A 17,461-nucleotide genomic window follows, 5' to 3' on the forward strand; every position below is an offset into this window, starting at 1 on the left:
CTACTGGTATTCTTCACTTCAGATAATTCAGGACGAAAATTAAATGACTGTCTGACAAATCCCTCATGGCTAATGAGAATTGCCTATCTTGCAGATATTTTTGCAAATTAAATGAAATTAATCTGTTGCTGCAAGGAAAGAATATGACCATTTTACTACAATGGATAAAATTCCATCGTTAAAAAAGAAACTGGAATTCTGGGCATCTTCTGTAGAACAGAATAACTTTGACTACTTCCCTACAGTACATGAATTTCTGACTGAAATAAATTCTATGAAGAAGTTTCCAGCATCATTTTACAGCACTTACATGATAGCAGGCCTCTTTATTAGAATATTTTCCTACAACTACTGATGATAATGCTTGGGTTTGAAATCCGTTTGTAATTACAGCCAAACTAGACGGCTTTACTGGGAATGATTATGAAAGCCTAATTGACTTAATTTCGGACTCTGATTTTAAACAAAAGTTTAAGGATCTTCCGCTGAATAATTTTTGGAGCGGCCTAATAGAAGAGTACCCTAATGTGGCTAAACGTGCAGTTCGAGTGCTCCTTCCTTTTGCTACAACTTATTTGTGTGAGACGGGATTTTCCTATTATACTGCAATCAAAACCAAATATAGGAATAGACTTGATGCTGCGCCTGACATGAGGATTCAACTTTCCAGCATTATTCCTAATATTAAGCGAAATTGAGATGGTGTTTCTGCGTTTTTCTAATCCCATTAAATCCAAATTTGTATTTCTGTTTATAAAAATAGATTTTCCTAGTAAAAATCGTGTATGTGTATAAAAACCGTTTTTTTAAAGAACACGGTTTTTAAATTTTGACTCCTGCACTTGATTTTTGTACTACTGTATACGTGCTTTCCAGTTAGAAATTGTTAGTTCAAGTTATTTTAAATTTGTATTTTTGCTTTGTTTTATAAAATAAAATATATTTGAGCATAAAGAATGCAATTTTTTATTTGGAAACCAAATGACTACAAAATAATATTATAAGTGTTCCATAATACGCTAAACAGTGTTCCGCAGCCAAAAAAGTTTGGGAAACGCTGGGTTAGGGTGTTGAAGGGGGACTTAAGAGATGGAGAAGCAAGTTCTAGCTCTGCCACAAGTGTCCTATGTGCTTATGGATAAGTCATGAACTCTATCTGCCTCAGTTTACATCACTAAAATTTGGGGATGTTATGAGAATAAATTCATTGAAGAGCACTGGGATGACCGGGGGCATAAATATATAGAACAGGGTAAGAAAGGGGGACATCTCACAAGTGGTATGGAAAACAGACTCCACACTCAATTACAGACCTCAAAGTCTGAATTCTCCAACAACAACAAAAACACCCTTCAAAAACAGACTCCAACGAGAAACTGCAGAACTGGAATCAATTTGCAAACTGGACACCATTAAATTAGGTTTGAATAAAGACTGGGAATGGATGGGTCATTACACAAAGTAAAAACTATTTCCCCATGCTAATATTTCCCCTACTGGTACTCACACCTTCTTGTCAACGGTTTGAAATGGGCCATCCTGATTATCACTACAAAAGTTTTTTTCCTCCTGCTGATAATAGCCCACCTTAATTGATTAGTCTCGTTATAGTTGGTATGGCAACACCCATTTTTTCCATGTTGTGTGTGTGTGTGTGTATATATATATAAATATATATATATTTATATATATATACACACACACACACATACATCTTCCTACTGTATTTTCCACTGCATGCATCCGATGAAGTGGGCTCTAGCCCACGAAAGCTTATGCCCAAATAAATGTGTTAGTCTCTAAGGTGCCACATGTACTCCTCATTCTTTAGACTCCACACTGAGTACACTATTCCAACACAAGAGATACTCCAGGATATCATAAGTGAACAAAAGGCTAAGTTTAAATTATTAAATGATAAAACCTCCCAGAATACTAACAAAGGCACTGTAGTATAGTTTGTAAAAATAATGAAGTCTTTGTAATATGATCTCATTGCAGCTGCCAGCTATTAAATCTCTGCTGAAAAGTGGGACAAGATTATTTGATTAGTTTTCATGAAAATTACTGGGTGTATGGATTAATAAAGTGAGAATTTCTTAGGGGTAAATTGTAATAGAATTCATACAGCATAAAGGAGAACATGTAGTTGCCTGTCCCCACAAGCAGACCAGGGCTCCACCTGCAACTCAGAGTACTTTACACTACAGCTACACCTGTAATTCTCAGCTTGGGTGGAGATACACATGCTAGCTTTGATTGAAGTAGTGTGCTGAAAATAGCAGTGTAAACACAGTGGCAGGACTGGTTGCCTTGAGTCCAATCTCACCCAGGACCCTAGGTAGATATTGCACGGCTAGTCCAGCCACTGCCCATGCCACAGTGGCTACATTTCTGTTTTTAGCATGTTAGCTCGATCAAAGCTAGCACGTGTATGTCCACCCAAGCTGGATTACCTCCAGCTGCAGCATAACAAGGGCCCTACCAAATTCATAGTCATGAGAAGAGAAAAAAAAAAAAAAAAAAAAAAAAACCACACATCATGGACTGTGAAATCTGGTCTTGTGTGTGCTTTTACCCTATACTATACGTATTTCACGGGGGGAGACCAGCGTTTCTCAAAGTGGGGGTTCTGACCCAAAGGAGGTTGCAGGGGGTGGGGGGGGGGTAGCAAGTTATTTTAGGGAGGCTGCAGTATTGCCACCTTTACTTCTGTGCTGCCTTCAGAGCTGGATGGCTGGAGAGTGGCGGCTGATGGCAATACCATACCAGGCCATGGTTAGTTCTGTGCTGCTGCCGGCGGTGGCTCTGCCTTCAGAGCTTGGCTCCCGGCCAGCAGCCGCTGCCACTCTCCAGCTGCCCAGCTCTGAAGGTAGCACCGCAGCCAGCAGCAGCGCAGAAGTAAGGGTAGCAGTACCGTGACCTCCCCCCAACTTCTTTTTGGGTCAGGACCCCTACAATTACAACACTGTGAATTTCAGATTTAAATAGCTGAAATAATGACAATTGAGAGTCCTGTGGCACCTTTAAGACTAACAGATGTATTGGAGCATAAGCTTTCGTGGGTGAATACCCACTTCGTCAGACGCAGTGGGTATTCACCCACGAAAGCTTATGCTCCAATACATCTGTTAGTCTTAAAGGTGCCACAGGAGACTCTGTTGCTTTTTACAGATCCAGACTAACACGGCTACCTCTCTGATAATGACAATTACTTTTAAAATCCTATGACCATGATATTGACCAAAATGGGCCAGGAATTTGGTAGGGCCCTAAGCATAACCTTTCCCTTTCTATCCCTACTGCTCACTTGCTCCATGGGGGAAGTAAGCCAGGACAGTCCTGGCTCATCTCACTTCCTGTGCATGCCTGCCTACCCACCTCCACAAGAGGAGAAGGAAGTCGTATTCTCCCCATCACACCATTTCCCTTCACACAGGTAGCAAGTATAGGGATGTAAGAGGGCGCCTTACACCTCTAACAGGACACTGGGCCTTGGGGTACATACGTACACCTCAGCATGCTTTGAGCTGTAGTCACAGGGCACATAATTAGATGCGAGCATGCATGTGACTGACAGTACACCATCTGGCTATAATAGCCAGGAAAGGGTGACCTCAGGGGAAGGATGCGTCTTCTTCCTGCCAAGTTTATGAGAAGTAGGAAAGTTTGTTACACAACTGTGCATGTTACTTTCTGCCTTTTCCATCTCGGTTATTAATAAAGTACACCCGGAAGAAGGAGACATGAAACTGAACCTGAGGATTTAGGCTGTCACAGCAGCTGTCTGCCGCACCAAACTCCTTCAGACTCTGCCATTCTTACCTCTGCCTTGCAGGTAACATTCAGTGGTCCCCAGTTTCTCAGAGATGCGTTTCTGCAGTGTCCAGTCCTTCTCACAAGACACCAACAAAAATTAAGTTTGTTGCCTCCAAAGTAACAGTGTACACACCAGCCTGTTGGCTCGCTGAGGACACACTGTACCTTAAATATAGTTTACAGTAAAACTCACTCAGTGCTAAGAATGTTTCTTAAAAAAGAGCAGATTTAAGTGACACTAAGACACAACCAAAGCGTTAAACACTTTTTAGTTTCTAAAGGCAGGTCTACACTTAAAATGCTGTAGTGCTTCAGTGAAGTCACTACTATGCTGATGGGAAAGCTTCTCCTGCCGGCGTAGTTAATCCACCTTTGCAAGAGGCAGTAGCTATGTTGATGGGAGAAGTCCTCCTGTCGACATAGCACAGTCTACACTGGAGGTTAGGTTGGTATAAGAGCATCCTTCAGGGGTGTGGATTCTTCACACCCCTGAGCTAGGCAGTTATACCAATATAAGTTTAGAGTGTAGACCTGGCCCAAGACTTAACTTTAGCAAGCTACAGTCTTTGCCGAAACAGCTCTCTCGCTTCCATCGAGTTATCGGCAGCACCAGCCCTTCTGTAGGAGGATCCAACATTCACAGAATGAGAGGGGGCTGTCTCTTCTGTCCCGTAAGTGATGGATAACTAGAATGTCTTTTGCTCTTCTTACATTTCCCAAAGTCCATGGCCTTTTAAAATGGAACCCAGACAAAACGTTCCTTCCCCCTACTGGTGTGCAGATGCCAGTCTGTCTTCTTCACTGTCCTGTGAATTTGCTCTGTTTGTTTGGATTACTTTGTTTACCTTCGATGTACGTTCATGGTCTCCAGCATCTCCTTACTTAATTTACAATGGAGACATGGGCAAACAGCTAAAACAACATTCTTTTGTCTAGGATAACTTTGTTTAATCACAACGTGTTTTAAGAACATATTACCAGCATACATACCTCTTCATACACAACTATACATACACCATGCAATATTCATTACCAACCTATCCCCAGTTATTAATAGGATACCTTACAAGATGCCATTTGGCTAAACACTCGGTCAACAGCATGTTGAGTGTGCCCTTTGCCAGTTGACATAAAGGGTCTCTTAGGGTCACAAACAATTAAAATCCACAGACAGCCAAAGGGTACATGTTACTGTCTGCACATAGGGGCAAACCCTGCCCAACCCCCAGCACAGAAGGCCCCATGCTTGGTGGAGCTAGCTCTGTTCCTTCCACTGAGTGAGGGAGGCAGGATGCAAAGCATCCATGCAAGGGCTATGCATGCCTTATGCACTAGACTAGAGCTCAGTTCTGTGCAGTTTATGTATACCCTGGAATAAAGGGAGGTCTTGCAGTATATGATGGCACGTGAGAGCTGAGTTAGAGGATCCTTTGTTTTCCATTTCATTTCTACTCCCTTCAGCAAATAAGGGTGAGGAGAACCATCCCCTGGCACTCGTATCCCCCAAACAGTAATTTGTAAGTTGTAATTTGCAAAGTAACTTTACCCAGAGGTGTAATAATATCCCTTTGAAAACACAAGAACAGTTATTTAGCACTGCCTTAATTTATTTATAAGTCAGATTAGGAGCCAAGACATTTTATAACTAAGCATTTGTTCACACAACTGTACCACTGCTTTTATTCTTCAGTTTCCCTTTGAAAGCCAAGTGCACCCACTGTGAAGCAGCATTGTCATTACATAGGGCAAACTTTACCCCCATGCAGAGAGCCTACAAGAGGCCCAGGCACCACTGAAGTGGGTGAGTTAATTTTCCCCTGAGCAGAGGGCCCACACAAGGCCTAGCCCCCACTGAAGACCCCCTGCACAGCACTAAAGTGACACTGTAAGGATGTGGTTTACCCAATCATTGGAGTCCCATTCTGGTTTATTTCAGCAGAATAGTTTTGAATGTGGAGAGGAATCGCTCTGCAGCAGAGCTACATTCTAAAGGGCCACTTCAAAATCTGGTCCATGCTGGGGGTCAGTGCTGCCCCAGTCAGAGCTCTGCCATAGACTGTGAACCTTAAGAACCCCTCAATGCCAACCGATACAAGAATATCCTGAAGCTGGTATGTACATTCTGGTTCCAACACAGAAAACCAAATGAGATCTTAAATGAAAGACAGGATCACGATGGTCATTAATATCATTGTGAAACGCATGTACACATATTATATAAAAAGTTCTCTGGATACAAAAAATATGTTCCTAAAGTCTGTCAAGGCAAAGGTGACAAACAGCTTTCTGCCAGACAAAGGATGTTTATTCACCTGTCTCCCTCAGTCTAGTAAGTTAACAAAACCGAAAGTCCTTTACATATGAAATCAGCAGTGTGGGAGGCAGCACACCAGAAAACAAGCTGCAGGAAGTCCTCCTGACTCTGAGAACAAACAAACAAGGAATTTGGAGAAGATAAGAGAAGGCAAGGAAGATACTCCTTTATTCTGCACCTAGGAAGTAATCAGGCAGTGCAATTACATTAATGAAAACAGGATCACAACCTACCCTGCTTGAAATACTGCAAAGGACATTGGGGTGAAAAACTTATTTAGACTGGAGGTTAGCCTCATGTTATGATTTTGTTTTTTTATCTAGCCCTTCTGTTTGCATTGTCCTTACTCAGTAATTCTTACATTTTGAACATTGAAAATAAACGTATGATTGTTTTTACTATAACTCTAGCTCAGTGCTATGGTATTATATAAGGAACTGATCTGGAGTGGATTCAAACACGCTGGTGTGTACACTGACCACTTGGAGACAGCAGATCTGTTTTTTTCTATAAGTGGATAAGGAGCTGGACACTACAGAGGAATGTTTCAAAGGGACTGAGACTGGGTACACCTATTGTTAACCTACAAGGCAAAGTAAGGGCTGGCACAGCCCAGAGGAGATTGTTTGGGTTGCTAACAGGCTGGAGGTGTCAGGGAGCTGACACCCAGTTAAGCACATGCAAGTCTCCCTCTCACTGGAGGTAACAATGTGACTGTCAGTCCTGGGCACCCCAAGAACAATCACAGAGACATAATCCCTCCCCCAGCTCTCATGTAGGCTGTAGGAGTATCCAAGCTATCAGGGCCAGCTCCAGCTTTTTTACCGCTGCAAGCAGTGAAGGAAAAAACGCCCCGCGATCGGCGGCACTTCGGCGGCAGCTCTACTGCACCACTTCATTCTTCAGCAGCAATTCAGAGGCAGGTCCTTCCCTACGAGAGGGACTGAGGGACCCGCCGCTGAAGACCCGGACGTGCCGCCCCTTGTCATTGGCCGCCCCAAGCACCTGCTTGGTTCGCTGGTGCCTGGAGCTGGTGCTATATCCTATCTTGAAAGGGTCCAGACTGCTCCCCATATTACACGAGGCCAGCTCCACAGACCAGCACAGGAGGGGGGCATGGCTCTGCATCCTCCTCTTTGTGGTGGTTTGCAGCCCCCAAGATCATACAGAGGAAACAGTCCTTCTACAAGTGCAAGTATTGTGATTGCCCCCCCAAGGGCTCCATTACATCCCACACTAAAGGGGGGGGCGGGGAGAGAAGAGAAGAGAAGAGAGATTCTTGAGTACCATCAGCTTCTGTGCAAAGGCTGAGCACAGTCTATCCCTATGTAGTTTTATAAAAATCTGGTGGTTTGCCAGATCTATGTTCTAACACCATCTTTTAAGCACACATTTATTTTAAGCTCATGTTATTGAGCTTTGCAGTGTTTGATTTTATTATATTACAGAAGCACCCAGCAGTTCAGTACAGGGGAGGGCTTAACGGCTTTGTCATTTTAAAAAGGGGAATTAACAGCAATTTGAATCAAATTGTTAAAACATGTGTTTGAAGCTAAGCCTTATTGGCACAAAAGTATTTTCAGCCCAGGAGCAAAGATTTTGTACCAGTATTGTGTTTCATTTGGGATGGAATGTGTACTCACTAGAGTGACAGGTTTCAGAGTAGCAGCCGTGTTAGTCTGTATCCGCAAAAAGAACAGGAGTACTTGTGGCACCTTAGAGACTAACAAATTTATTAGAGCATAAGCTTTCGTGGGCTACAACCCACTTCTTCGGATGCATATAGAATATATGCATCCGAAGAAGTGGGTTGTAGCCCATATGCATCCGAAGAAGTGGGTTGTAGCCCACGAAAGCTTATGCTCTAATAAATTTGTTAGTCTCTAAGGTGCCACAAGTACTCCTGTTCTTTTCACTAGAGTGAGTGACTAATCATCACATACTGGGCTTGAGCCAAGAATAATGCAGAATAGCAGTATACAAACTTCCCCATACAGTTCTGCCCAGGCATGAACACCCTCTGCTCTTGCAGCCTCTTCAGCCAACGGGGACTGATGTGGACAAACAAGACTCTCACTAAACTCACTTTTCCAAACCCACATCAGGATTTGATTAGTGGTTTGCGAAGGAGATAGTGTGAGCATGCAGGGTCAGCATGCAGTAGCTGAAAGTTATTTGCAAATTACTTCTGCCCTTTGGAATTAAGAATTAGAAGTAAATTGCAGCTCTAATAACCTCCTTCAAATTAAAAACTTTCCTGCAGCATTTGATTGTATTTTAAAAACTGGTCAGTGAAGACTGAACTGCATTATTTCATCTAGAGTGGTGGCCTCGCAGGGCATTAGGCACATTGGTCAGGCAATGCAGGGAAGCTCATATAGCTGCCATCTATAACTCTTCCTGTTTTGAGACGGGGGGTGGGGGGTGGGGGGTGTTACTAAAAATAAGCCAATGATCTCTTGAAACTAATACAGCACTTATAAAGTCTGATTATGATCACTTTTTTCTGGTGCAGGAGAGATTAGAATCAGGATGAGAACATATAAATTCATGGACTATTCCAAGAAGCCAGCAGTACTTAGGCCTGGTCCACACTAACCCCCCACTTCGAACTAAGGTACGCAAATTCAGCTACATTAATAATGTAGCTGAATTCGAAGTACCTTAGTTCGAACTTACCGCGGGTCCAGACGCGGCAGGCAGGCTCCCCCGTCGATGCCGCGTACTCCTCTCGCCGAGCTGGAGTACCAGCGTCGACGGCGAGCACTTCCGGGATCGATCCCAGAAGATCGATTGCTTACGGCCGGACCAAGAAGTAAGTGTAGACCTGCCCTTAGTCATGATGAGGGAATAAGGGAAGATAAAGCTACCATGACAGCAGATGCTGGAAATGGAAGAGTGAGAATACTATATATCCAAAGCAGAAAATAAAGCAAAGCAAAACAAATCTCTACCACCCTTTGCATTTGTGACTTCATGAGAACTTTTGTAGTGTCGAAGATGAAATGCACTTCCCCTGAATTTTGTGAAATTATCTTTACCTTCAACACCAAAATGGAGGCGCTTGCTTGATCGAATGGAATTTCCTATGCTGCCTTCACTTAGCTCTGGAGTTATGCTAACTATGCCTGCTCTATTTCACTGTTTTGGTTGACTGTGATTCATGCTATTACAAATCTGGCAGATCAATATGAGGTTTATCACCATTTCAAAGTACACACTTTTACTTTCTGTAGCGGGGCAGTAACCCTGTTCCTGCCCTGAAGGGCTTAAAACAGCCCTGGGAGAGGGCTGTGGTAGGTGAAAACCTGGGCTGATTGGGGAAGTAGCCACAGCTGGCTACCCAATCAGGCTGCAGCTGGCCCTTATAAGAGGGCTGTGAACCAAGAGCAGTTAGTCTCTCTCTGCTTTCAGAAAGAGAGAGAAGGGCCTGGCTGCTGGGAAGCTCAGGGTGCCTAGAGTGAGGCAGGGCTGGGGAAAGGCCAGAGGGGCTGGGAAGCTCCAGGCTGGCAACTCCCCAGGCTGCAGGGCCTTGTTCAAGGCCCCATAGAGGTACTGGGTTGCACAGAAAGGCAGCAGGTCCAAAACCCTCCTTGCCAGTGATGAGTGGCTTATTCTGCAGACTGCCCCAGGGAATGGGGGCTAGTTGGTGACTGGCAGTAGCCTATGACTGAGGTGAGGTGGGGCTAGGGGGTGGGGGTTCCCTGGGGAGGAAGACCCTGAGACTGAGGGGTGTATGCCAGGGGGTAGCATCCCAGATAACGGGGCACCAGAGTCCAGGGAGGGACTGAGGGCCTGATCCTGCAAGGACTTCAGTCAGATCTACACATGGAATGACCCAACCTAAGCTGTTTTATTAATCAATACACCAGTGCTCTAAAGAATTTACTGCTTATACTTTAAAACACCAAATTTTTACTGATTAGTTTAATGCTGTTTCTTTCCAATACAAAATTATTGTTGTTGTTTTAACCTTTAATACCATTTTCCCCTTGTTCAAACACCAAGCACATATGGATGAGTCATTCCAGGCTTGCTGACCTTTAGTGTGGGGTGGGGGAGAATCACTCTTACCATAGTGCTAGTTTGCTCTGGGCATGAATGGACCAAAATTCAAAACAAGGCCTCTTTCAGCCAAGTCAACATTGTGGGCCAGATGTGCAACAGTGGCTGAAGCAGCGCTTTGCATAAATTGAGGACAATGTGCAACAGTGGCCACCACTCCTGAGCCAAGGTCTATCCAGATGCTAGGCCAGCCCCTGGCACAGGGGCAGGCAACCTATGGTACACGTGCCAAAAGCAGCACGCAAGCGGATTTTCAGTGGCGCTAACACTGCCCAGTCCTAGCCACCGGTCCGGGGGGGCTCTGCATTTTAAATGAATGCTTCTTAAACATTTTAAAAACCTTATTTACTTTACATATAACTGTTTAGTTATTATAGAAAGACCTTCTAAAAACGTTAAAATGTATGACTGGCACGTGAAACCTTAAATTAGAGTGAATAAATGAAGACTCAGCACACCACTTCTGAAAGGTTGCCAACCCCTTCATAAACTAGGGAGGCTTGACAGCTGCTCTAATCTAGGACAATTACCAGCCTCTAGGGGCACGCAGCTGGGGCATCCCAGTGTAGTTAAGAATGCTATTGCCCTCAGGAAACAATCTTTAACCAAGCAACAGAGGGTCCTGTGGCACCTTTAAGACTAACAGAAGTATTGGGAGCATAAGCTTTTGTGGGTAAGAACCTCACTTCTTCAGATGCAAGTAAGCATCTGAAGAAGTGAGGTTCTTACCCACGAAAGCTTATGCTCCCAATACTTCTGTTAGTCTTAAAAGGTGCCACAGGACCCTCTGTTGCTTGGTTAAAGATTCAGACTAACACGGCTACCCCTCTGATACTTGAATCTTTAACCAATGCACTCTAAGAGATTAATCAGTAATCAATACTCACATCCACAAAGACGACTACACCAGGTTGCAGTCCCTGCAGTAACAATCATGAATGAGGGTGGCATAGCAGCTGCTCTGGCTTGCCAGCCACACAAAGATTCTTCTCTGCAGGGGGGACTTCTCCAGTAGACACCTAAGCTGGCTTTAGTGCTACACTGCCTCACTGGAGCTGAGCCTGGGCCAGTATCTGGCCCTGTGCATGGAGTCACTTGTGCACATAAGTGACTAGCATCTGCAAGCAAAACACTCCATGTTCACATACAAATAGAGTACAAATGCGATCTCAGAGTATTAAAACACATTAAAGTGACAAAACTTGTTGCCTGCAATACAAATGGAGGCTTCTTTGAAATCTGGTGTGGCAGGCTGTATTCAGCTTTTGTGGCTCCCTCTGTGGGCTCCCATGGTCCTGCTACACCCCACTTTAAGAAGTAGTGAGCGAAGAACAGAACAGAGAAAGGAAGGTGGGTCCTTCAAGCTTGCCTAGAGAAGACTCTCCAGAGCATCCATTTTGAAAGCTAAACACACCTGGTCCTCTGAGGGACAACCACCACCAATCAGAGCTTGCTGGCCCATAAAAAAGGTGCTCCCTGGCATTAGCAGTTCAGTTCCAGGCTGGGACCAGCAGGGTGAAGGGTGCTCCTCTCTGGCCAAAGGAGCCTGGCAATCAGACAGAGTTACACAGCTGGGATTGCAGAGGGAAGAACCTGAGGACACTGGCCCCGAGATATCACTAGAGAGAGGGGCCGGTAGGAAGAGGCCCAGGGAAATAGCAGTGAAGGACTGAAGTTGATCAGCACATGGCTGCTGTGCATAGGGTCCCTGGGATGGAACCCAGAGTAGTTGACAGGTCCAGGTTCCCCTACCAGCCACAGGTAAAGGGACATAAACCTCAATAAAGGAGACATGGCTTATCTGGGAGCCCAAACAAAGGACTGAATTTAAAGGGCCCAGAGCCAGGGCTGAAGATTCTAGCGCCGGAAAATAGAGTCCAATAAACAGTCTAACACCCTGGAAGAGGTTCACTTGGACTTTTTGACTTGGCTCAAGGGCCAAGACACTTAACTCACCAAAACCACCTGGCAGCCTGCAGGGGACATTGTGGTATTGCACCCAGCTGCTCAGAGGTAAGCGTCTCTTTGCAACTATTCTTGTTTAAAAATGTGTGTGTATGTGTATATATATATATATATATACATACACACACACACACACACACACACACACACACACACATATATACACACACACACACACACACACTTTAGACCCTGGAGAAATTAAAACCATGTAAAAAAAAAAACCCACACCCCAAAAGTCTATCCCTACTAGTGTCTAGAAAACAAAGTGAACTTGGGGTTTGGGGTGGAATGGGACTGGTGAGAGCGCTGTGAGGAGAAACTATCAGACATCAAAGGTCTTTTCTTTAGAGCTTTCCCTGATCCAATGATGGATTCATGAGATTCTAGGGGGCTCCCTCTCTCTTTATTCTGAGAGTCATTTCCCACTGGACCCCTCCCAACTAAATAATTCCTATGCTCATCTTCCACCAAGTGCCTTCCAGTAAACAGACACTAATGTCTCAGCCCTTAAACACATCTTCAAGAGGCACTGAGCAGACTGATATCTACCTCACTCTCCATGCATCAGAGCTCAAGACAGTCTCCTCTACAACATGCCCAAGGTTGGTCACAGAGCTGCATACAGGTTCTAGCTCTCAGGTGTAAAATGAAATAGTCCATTAAAAATGACAGTGTTATCAGTTTAAAAGACCATGGTTACTCTGTGGACAGTTGAGAGGGAGGGAAGAGGAACTCCATTTTGTCTCCCAACAAGCAACAGGTGTCATGTGTTTTGGAAAAAGCAGCAGCTGCTTTTGAGCAGATAAGTATAGCTGATTTTCCAAAATGCACAGTGATTCATCAGGCACTGATGGGCAGGATCAAGCCTTTTCCGGTCTTAGGTTCTTAGTACTGGATAGATAAACTGAAACATTGTTTTCAGCAAGCCCGTTTTACTGCACTTAACTGCTATGCAATTCTTGGAGCTCATGTTAAGGCAGTTTTCTGATCTAATTATGACATTCTCTCTTCTATAACTAAATGTTAAGGACTCAGCACAGTGCCATTAGAGCACTTCAACAGTTTTATGCGGATATCTTTCATGTACTTCACAAGGCATGGACTTATAACAATTCCTAAAAGCCAACCTGGCTGACAGCAGGCTTCATCACCACATGACACATATTTATGGCTCCATGTGATCTAACAGCAATGGGCCAAATCCTTAAGTCCTTGCTCAGCTAAAATTTCCATTAACTTCAGTGAGTAAGGACTGTGTAAAAACTGAACATGGATTTAGTCCAATGATTTTAGAAACAGTGACAGCTGGGAACACATTAGTATTCTACAGTCCATAGGCTGCTATTGAAAATGGGCAGGTTACATGGTTTCTCCTTTAAAATTAAGCTTTTGGGCTGATTCTGATCACAACTGTTATTTTAATAACATAATATATTGAGATATACCTATCTCATAGAACTGGAAGGGACCCTGAAAGGTCATTGAGTCCAGCCCCCTGCCTTCACTAGCAGGACCAAGTACTGATTTTGCCCCAGATCCCAGGCCCCCTCAAGGATTGAACTCACAACCCTGGGTTTAGCAGGCCAATGCTCAAACCACTGAGCTATCCACTAATGGAATTCTTCTTATCTCTATGGAGCTGTTCCTGATTTACACCAGTGAGATCACAGCCATTTGATTTTTATTAAACACGCATAAACACTTTACCATGTACCATAGAAAAATACAGGCAATAATAGATACTTAAGGCCAGATTCTGCCACCCTTTTCCTCACAGAGTGCTATCTTATTGAAAAAAAAAAAACGAGACCCACTGATGTCAAAGGAACCAGATGTGCTGCAAGGTAGTACTGAGCATGAGTAAGTGGCAGAATCTGGCCCTATAGCTTTCTGTTAGTAATATTCTGAACATTATTTTCCTCAATAAAATAAGAGGGCAAAAATTCAGGAGCCCTTATTCAAACAAAGCTCCCATTTGGTGCTAGATTAGCAGTCTAACTATTGTATTCTCTGTTAGGATTCATTAGGAAAAGGATAGATAAGACAGAAAATATCATATTGCCTCTATATAAATCCATGGTATGGCCATATCTTGAATGCTGCATGCAGATGTGGTAGCCTCATCTCAAAAAAGATATATTGTAATTGGAAAAGGTAAAGAAAAGGGCAACAAAAATGATTAGGGGTATGGAACAGCTTCCATATGAGGAGAAATTAAGAAGACTGGGTGAGACTTTCCAGCTTGGAAAAGAGACGACTAAGGGGGGATACGAGAGAGGTCTATAAAATCATGACTAGCGTGGAGAAAGTAAATAACTCCTTCTCATAACTCAAGAACTAGGGGTCACTCAATTACATTAATAGGCAGTAGGTTTAAAAAAAAAAAAAAAAAAAAAAAAAAAACACACACAAAATGTATTTCTTTACACAATGCACAGTCAGCCTGTGGAACTCTTTGCCAGCGGATATTACGAAGGCCATGACTATAACGGGGTTTAAAAAGAGAACTAGGTAAATTCATGGAGGATAGGTCCAGGGCCGGCTGCAGCATTTCTGCCGCCCCAAGCAATAAATAAATAAATAAATAAATGCCGCGATCGCGACCGGCGGCAGCAATTGAAAAAAGAAAAAAAGGAAAAAAAAAAAAAAAAGCCAGGATCGGCGGCGGCAGTTCAGCGGCAGGTCCTTCGCTCCTAGAGGGAGTGAGGGACCTGCCGCCCCCGAATTGCCGCAGGTGCCGCCCCTCTCCCTTGGCCGCCCCAAGCACCTGCTTGTTAAGCTGGTGCCTGGAGCCGGCCCTGGATAGGTCCATCAATGGCTAATAGCCAGGATGGGCAAGGATGCAAAACCAAGCTCTGAACCATCCCTGGCCTAGTCTGTTTGCCAGAAGCTGGGAATGGGCAACAGGGGATGGATCACTTGATGATTACCTGTTCTGTTCATTCCCTCTGGGGCACCTGGCATTGGTCATTGTCAGAAGACAGGACACTGGGCTAGATGGACCATTGGTCTGACCTGGTATGGTCATTCTTATGATTATATACACATTACATAAATACTGTGCATGGATCAGTGGTGTAGCTAGGAATGGAAATTTGGGTGGGCCCCTGACTTTCGGGTGGACAGGCAAGGACAGACTGTGCTAGCTCAGCTTCTCCAACACCACCCCCTCTCCCTAGTCCTGGTGCCCCCAGACACAGGGCTTCACCTGTCAAGATGGGCACGCGCATGGGGCAGTTCAGAAAACGGCAAGGCAGAGCTGCCGGAGCATAGGTTTCTGAAGGACCTGGCACATAGCTTCATCCTGGATTTCATGTGCCCGAATGATGCTCCAGGCCACTGTGGCAATGCTACACCTCTGCTCAGATTTGGGTGGGCCAGGATGTTAAGTGGGTGGGCCGCAGCCCATCAAGACCCACCTGTGGCTATGCCCCTGGCATAGATACAGTAGTCTACAATTTGACATCTTTATTCAATGAATAAAAGCAATAGTTTCAAGTCAAGCTAGTACTGTATGTAAGAGTCATGTTGTGAGCCAGTATTATTTATCATCTTTTCATGCCAACACTACTGAAATCTGGAACACTTACCCCAATTTAAAAAATAAAAAGTCATGTGTGTCCATGAATCTTCAGGATAATGGAGAAATCAGAAGATATACTGGATGAGAACCATTTAGAATGGTATGCAACTATATACAGTGACAGTATGCCTCTGTAAATATTAAGCTCTATCATTCCTTGGTCAGTATTTACTTTTTTGGCCACTCAAACATGATGCTCATCATAAGAGTCCAATATCTATATTATCTTGTGTCAAGGGAATGCCCCACTATGAGTGGATGAAAAAGTTATACTTTACAGTACATTTTGATTTAACAAACAAAACACACACACACACACACCCCTACACCCCTCATACTTTAAGCAATACACAGTCTCACAGCAAAATGTAGGGATTTATATGCATGAATATGCAAACATAGGTAGTAATGTTATTTAACAACTAATTCATTGGTCAAGATATGGAAATAAAACTTTAAAAAGATTCTTACGGCTTGAAATGCAGTAAGCCAGTCTGCAATTGATCTTCCTGAAAAGCTGCTTGTTGATTGGCCAGAGGACAAGTGTGAAGAGCTGAATGAAGTTAATTATCAGTCCCGACACTATAAATATGTAGCAGATAAGAAGGTGGCAAATGAACTGAGACTTCAGAAAGCCAATGATGTCCATGGTTCATTAAGAACACAAGGGGAACTTCCAGAAAGAGAAAATCCAGGAATTCAGAAGACCGTCTGCAAAACCAAGCAACAATATCAGCTGTTAGAAAACAGAAAAAGTTAAATAGAAATTAACATTTTAATACATAGATAACTCACTGCTTTCCTACTAAATCTTTTTTTCTATTCGTAAGAGAAAGACTTGGTTACAAAAACTTACCAAGACAGACACTGAAAAAGAGCCACATTTTCAATCAATTTACATCCTTGGTGATAAACACTTGCTCCTATGCCTAAATCCCACTGACTTCAAGAATTAAGTGCTTTGCTGGATAGAAATGGGATTACCCAGGTACTCAATGTCAACCGTGTTCATATGCTTTGCTGAATCAGATCCTTATTGATAAAGTATGAAATAGCTGTACAGAATGGTGTCCAGACAATTACATTCGAAATAAGATATATTCCTTGAACTTTACCTTCATGATCAACCCCAAAAGTTACATTCTTACAGTCTTGAGAAATTCAAGACAAAAACAAAGAAAAACTGTTTGCTTCATTCCTTTGGGCAGCAGTTTTAATCAAGGCTCACAAGGTGCTTTGAGAAAGGACGCCTGAGCTATCAGCCACTTAGTCCCTGCTGGTGAATGGTACTACATATGTATCTGCACGTGTAACTTATTTTGCTTTTGAAGCCCGGTCCCCCTCCACAAAACACTCAGTTCTGCCAGGTGCGAAGCATTCTGGCTCAGTGCAGTAGAGACATTAAGCACATGCTTAAAATTTAAGCAAGTGAGCAGTCCCACTGAAATCAATAAAACTACCCAAATGTTTACAAAACTGCTTTGCTTGATAGAGCAAGTGAGCGGATCATCTTGCAGGACTGAGTCGTTATTCAGTAGTGCAGATAAGCTGAAAAAGTGAACCAGCTCAGAACATTTTGCAGGTCACCTTTAAGCCTACAAAAACTTCAAAGGGCCATCAAACATCAAATCCATTCTCCATAATTTGAAATTACATATCGGCAGCTTAAAAATAAGAAGTCTTCCTCCTTTTTAGAAAAGGATTTTTTTTAA

General features: G+C 43.5%; 1 protein-coding gene across 1 annotated transcript in view; it reads right to left on the reverse strand.

Moving 5' to 3' along the window:
- Positions 1-16,398, reverse strand: part of AGPAT4 (1-acylglycerol-3-phosphate O-acyltransferase 4) — a 102,682-nt gene extending 86,284 nt beyond the window's left edge. Inside the window, exon 1 of the mRNA XM_065401117.1 lies at positions 16,221-16,398. Within this exon, the coding sequence (XP_065257189.1) occupies positions 16,221-16,398 (178 nt within the window). The remainder of the gene's footprint in view (positions 1-16,220) is intronic.
- Positions 16,399-17,461: the final 1,063 nt, after the last annotated feature.

This window comes from Emys orbicularis, chromosome 3 (assembly GCF_028017835.1).
Source record: "Emys orbicularis isolate rEmyOrb1 chromosome 3, rEmyOrb1.hap1, whole genome shotgun sequence".
NCBI lineage: Eukaryota > Metazoa > Chordata > Testudines > Emydidae > Emys > Emys orbicularis.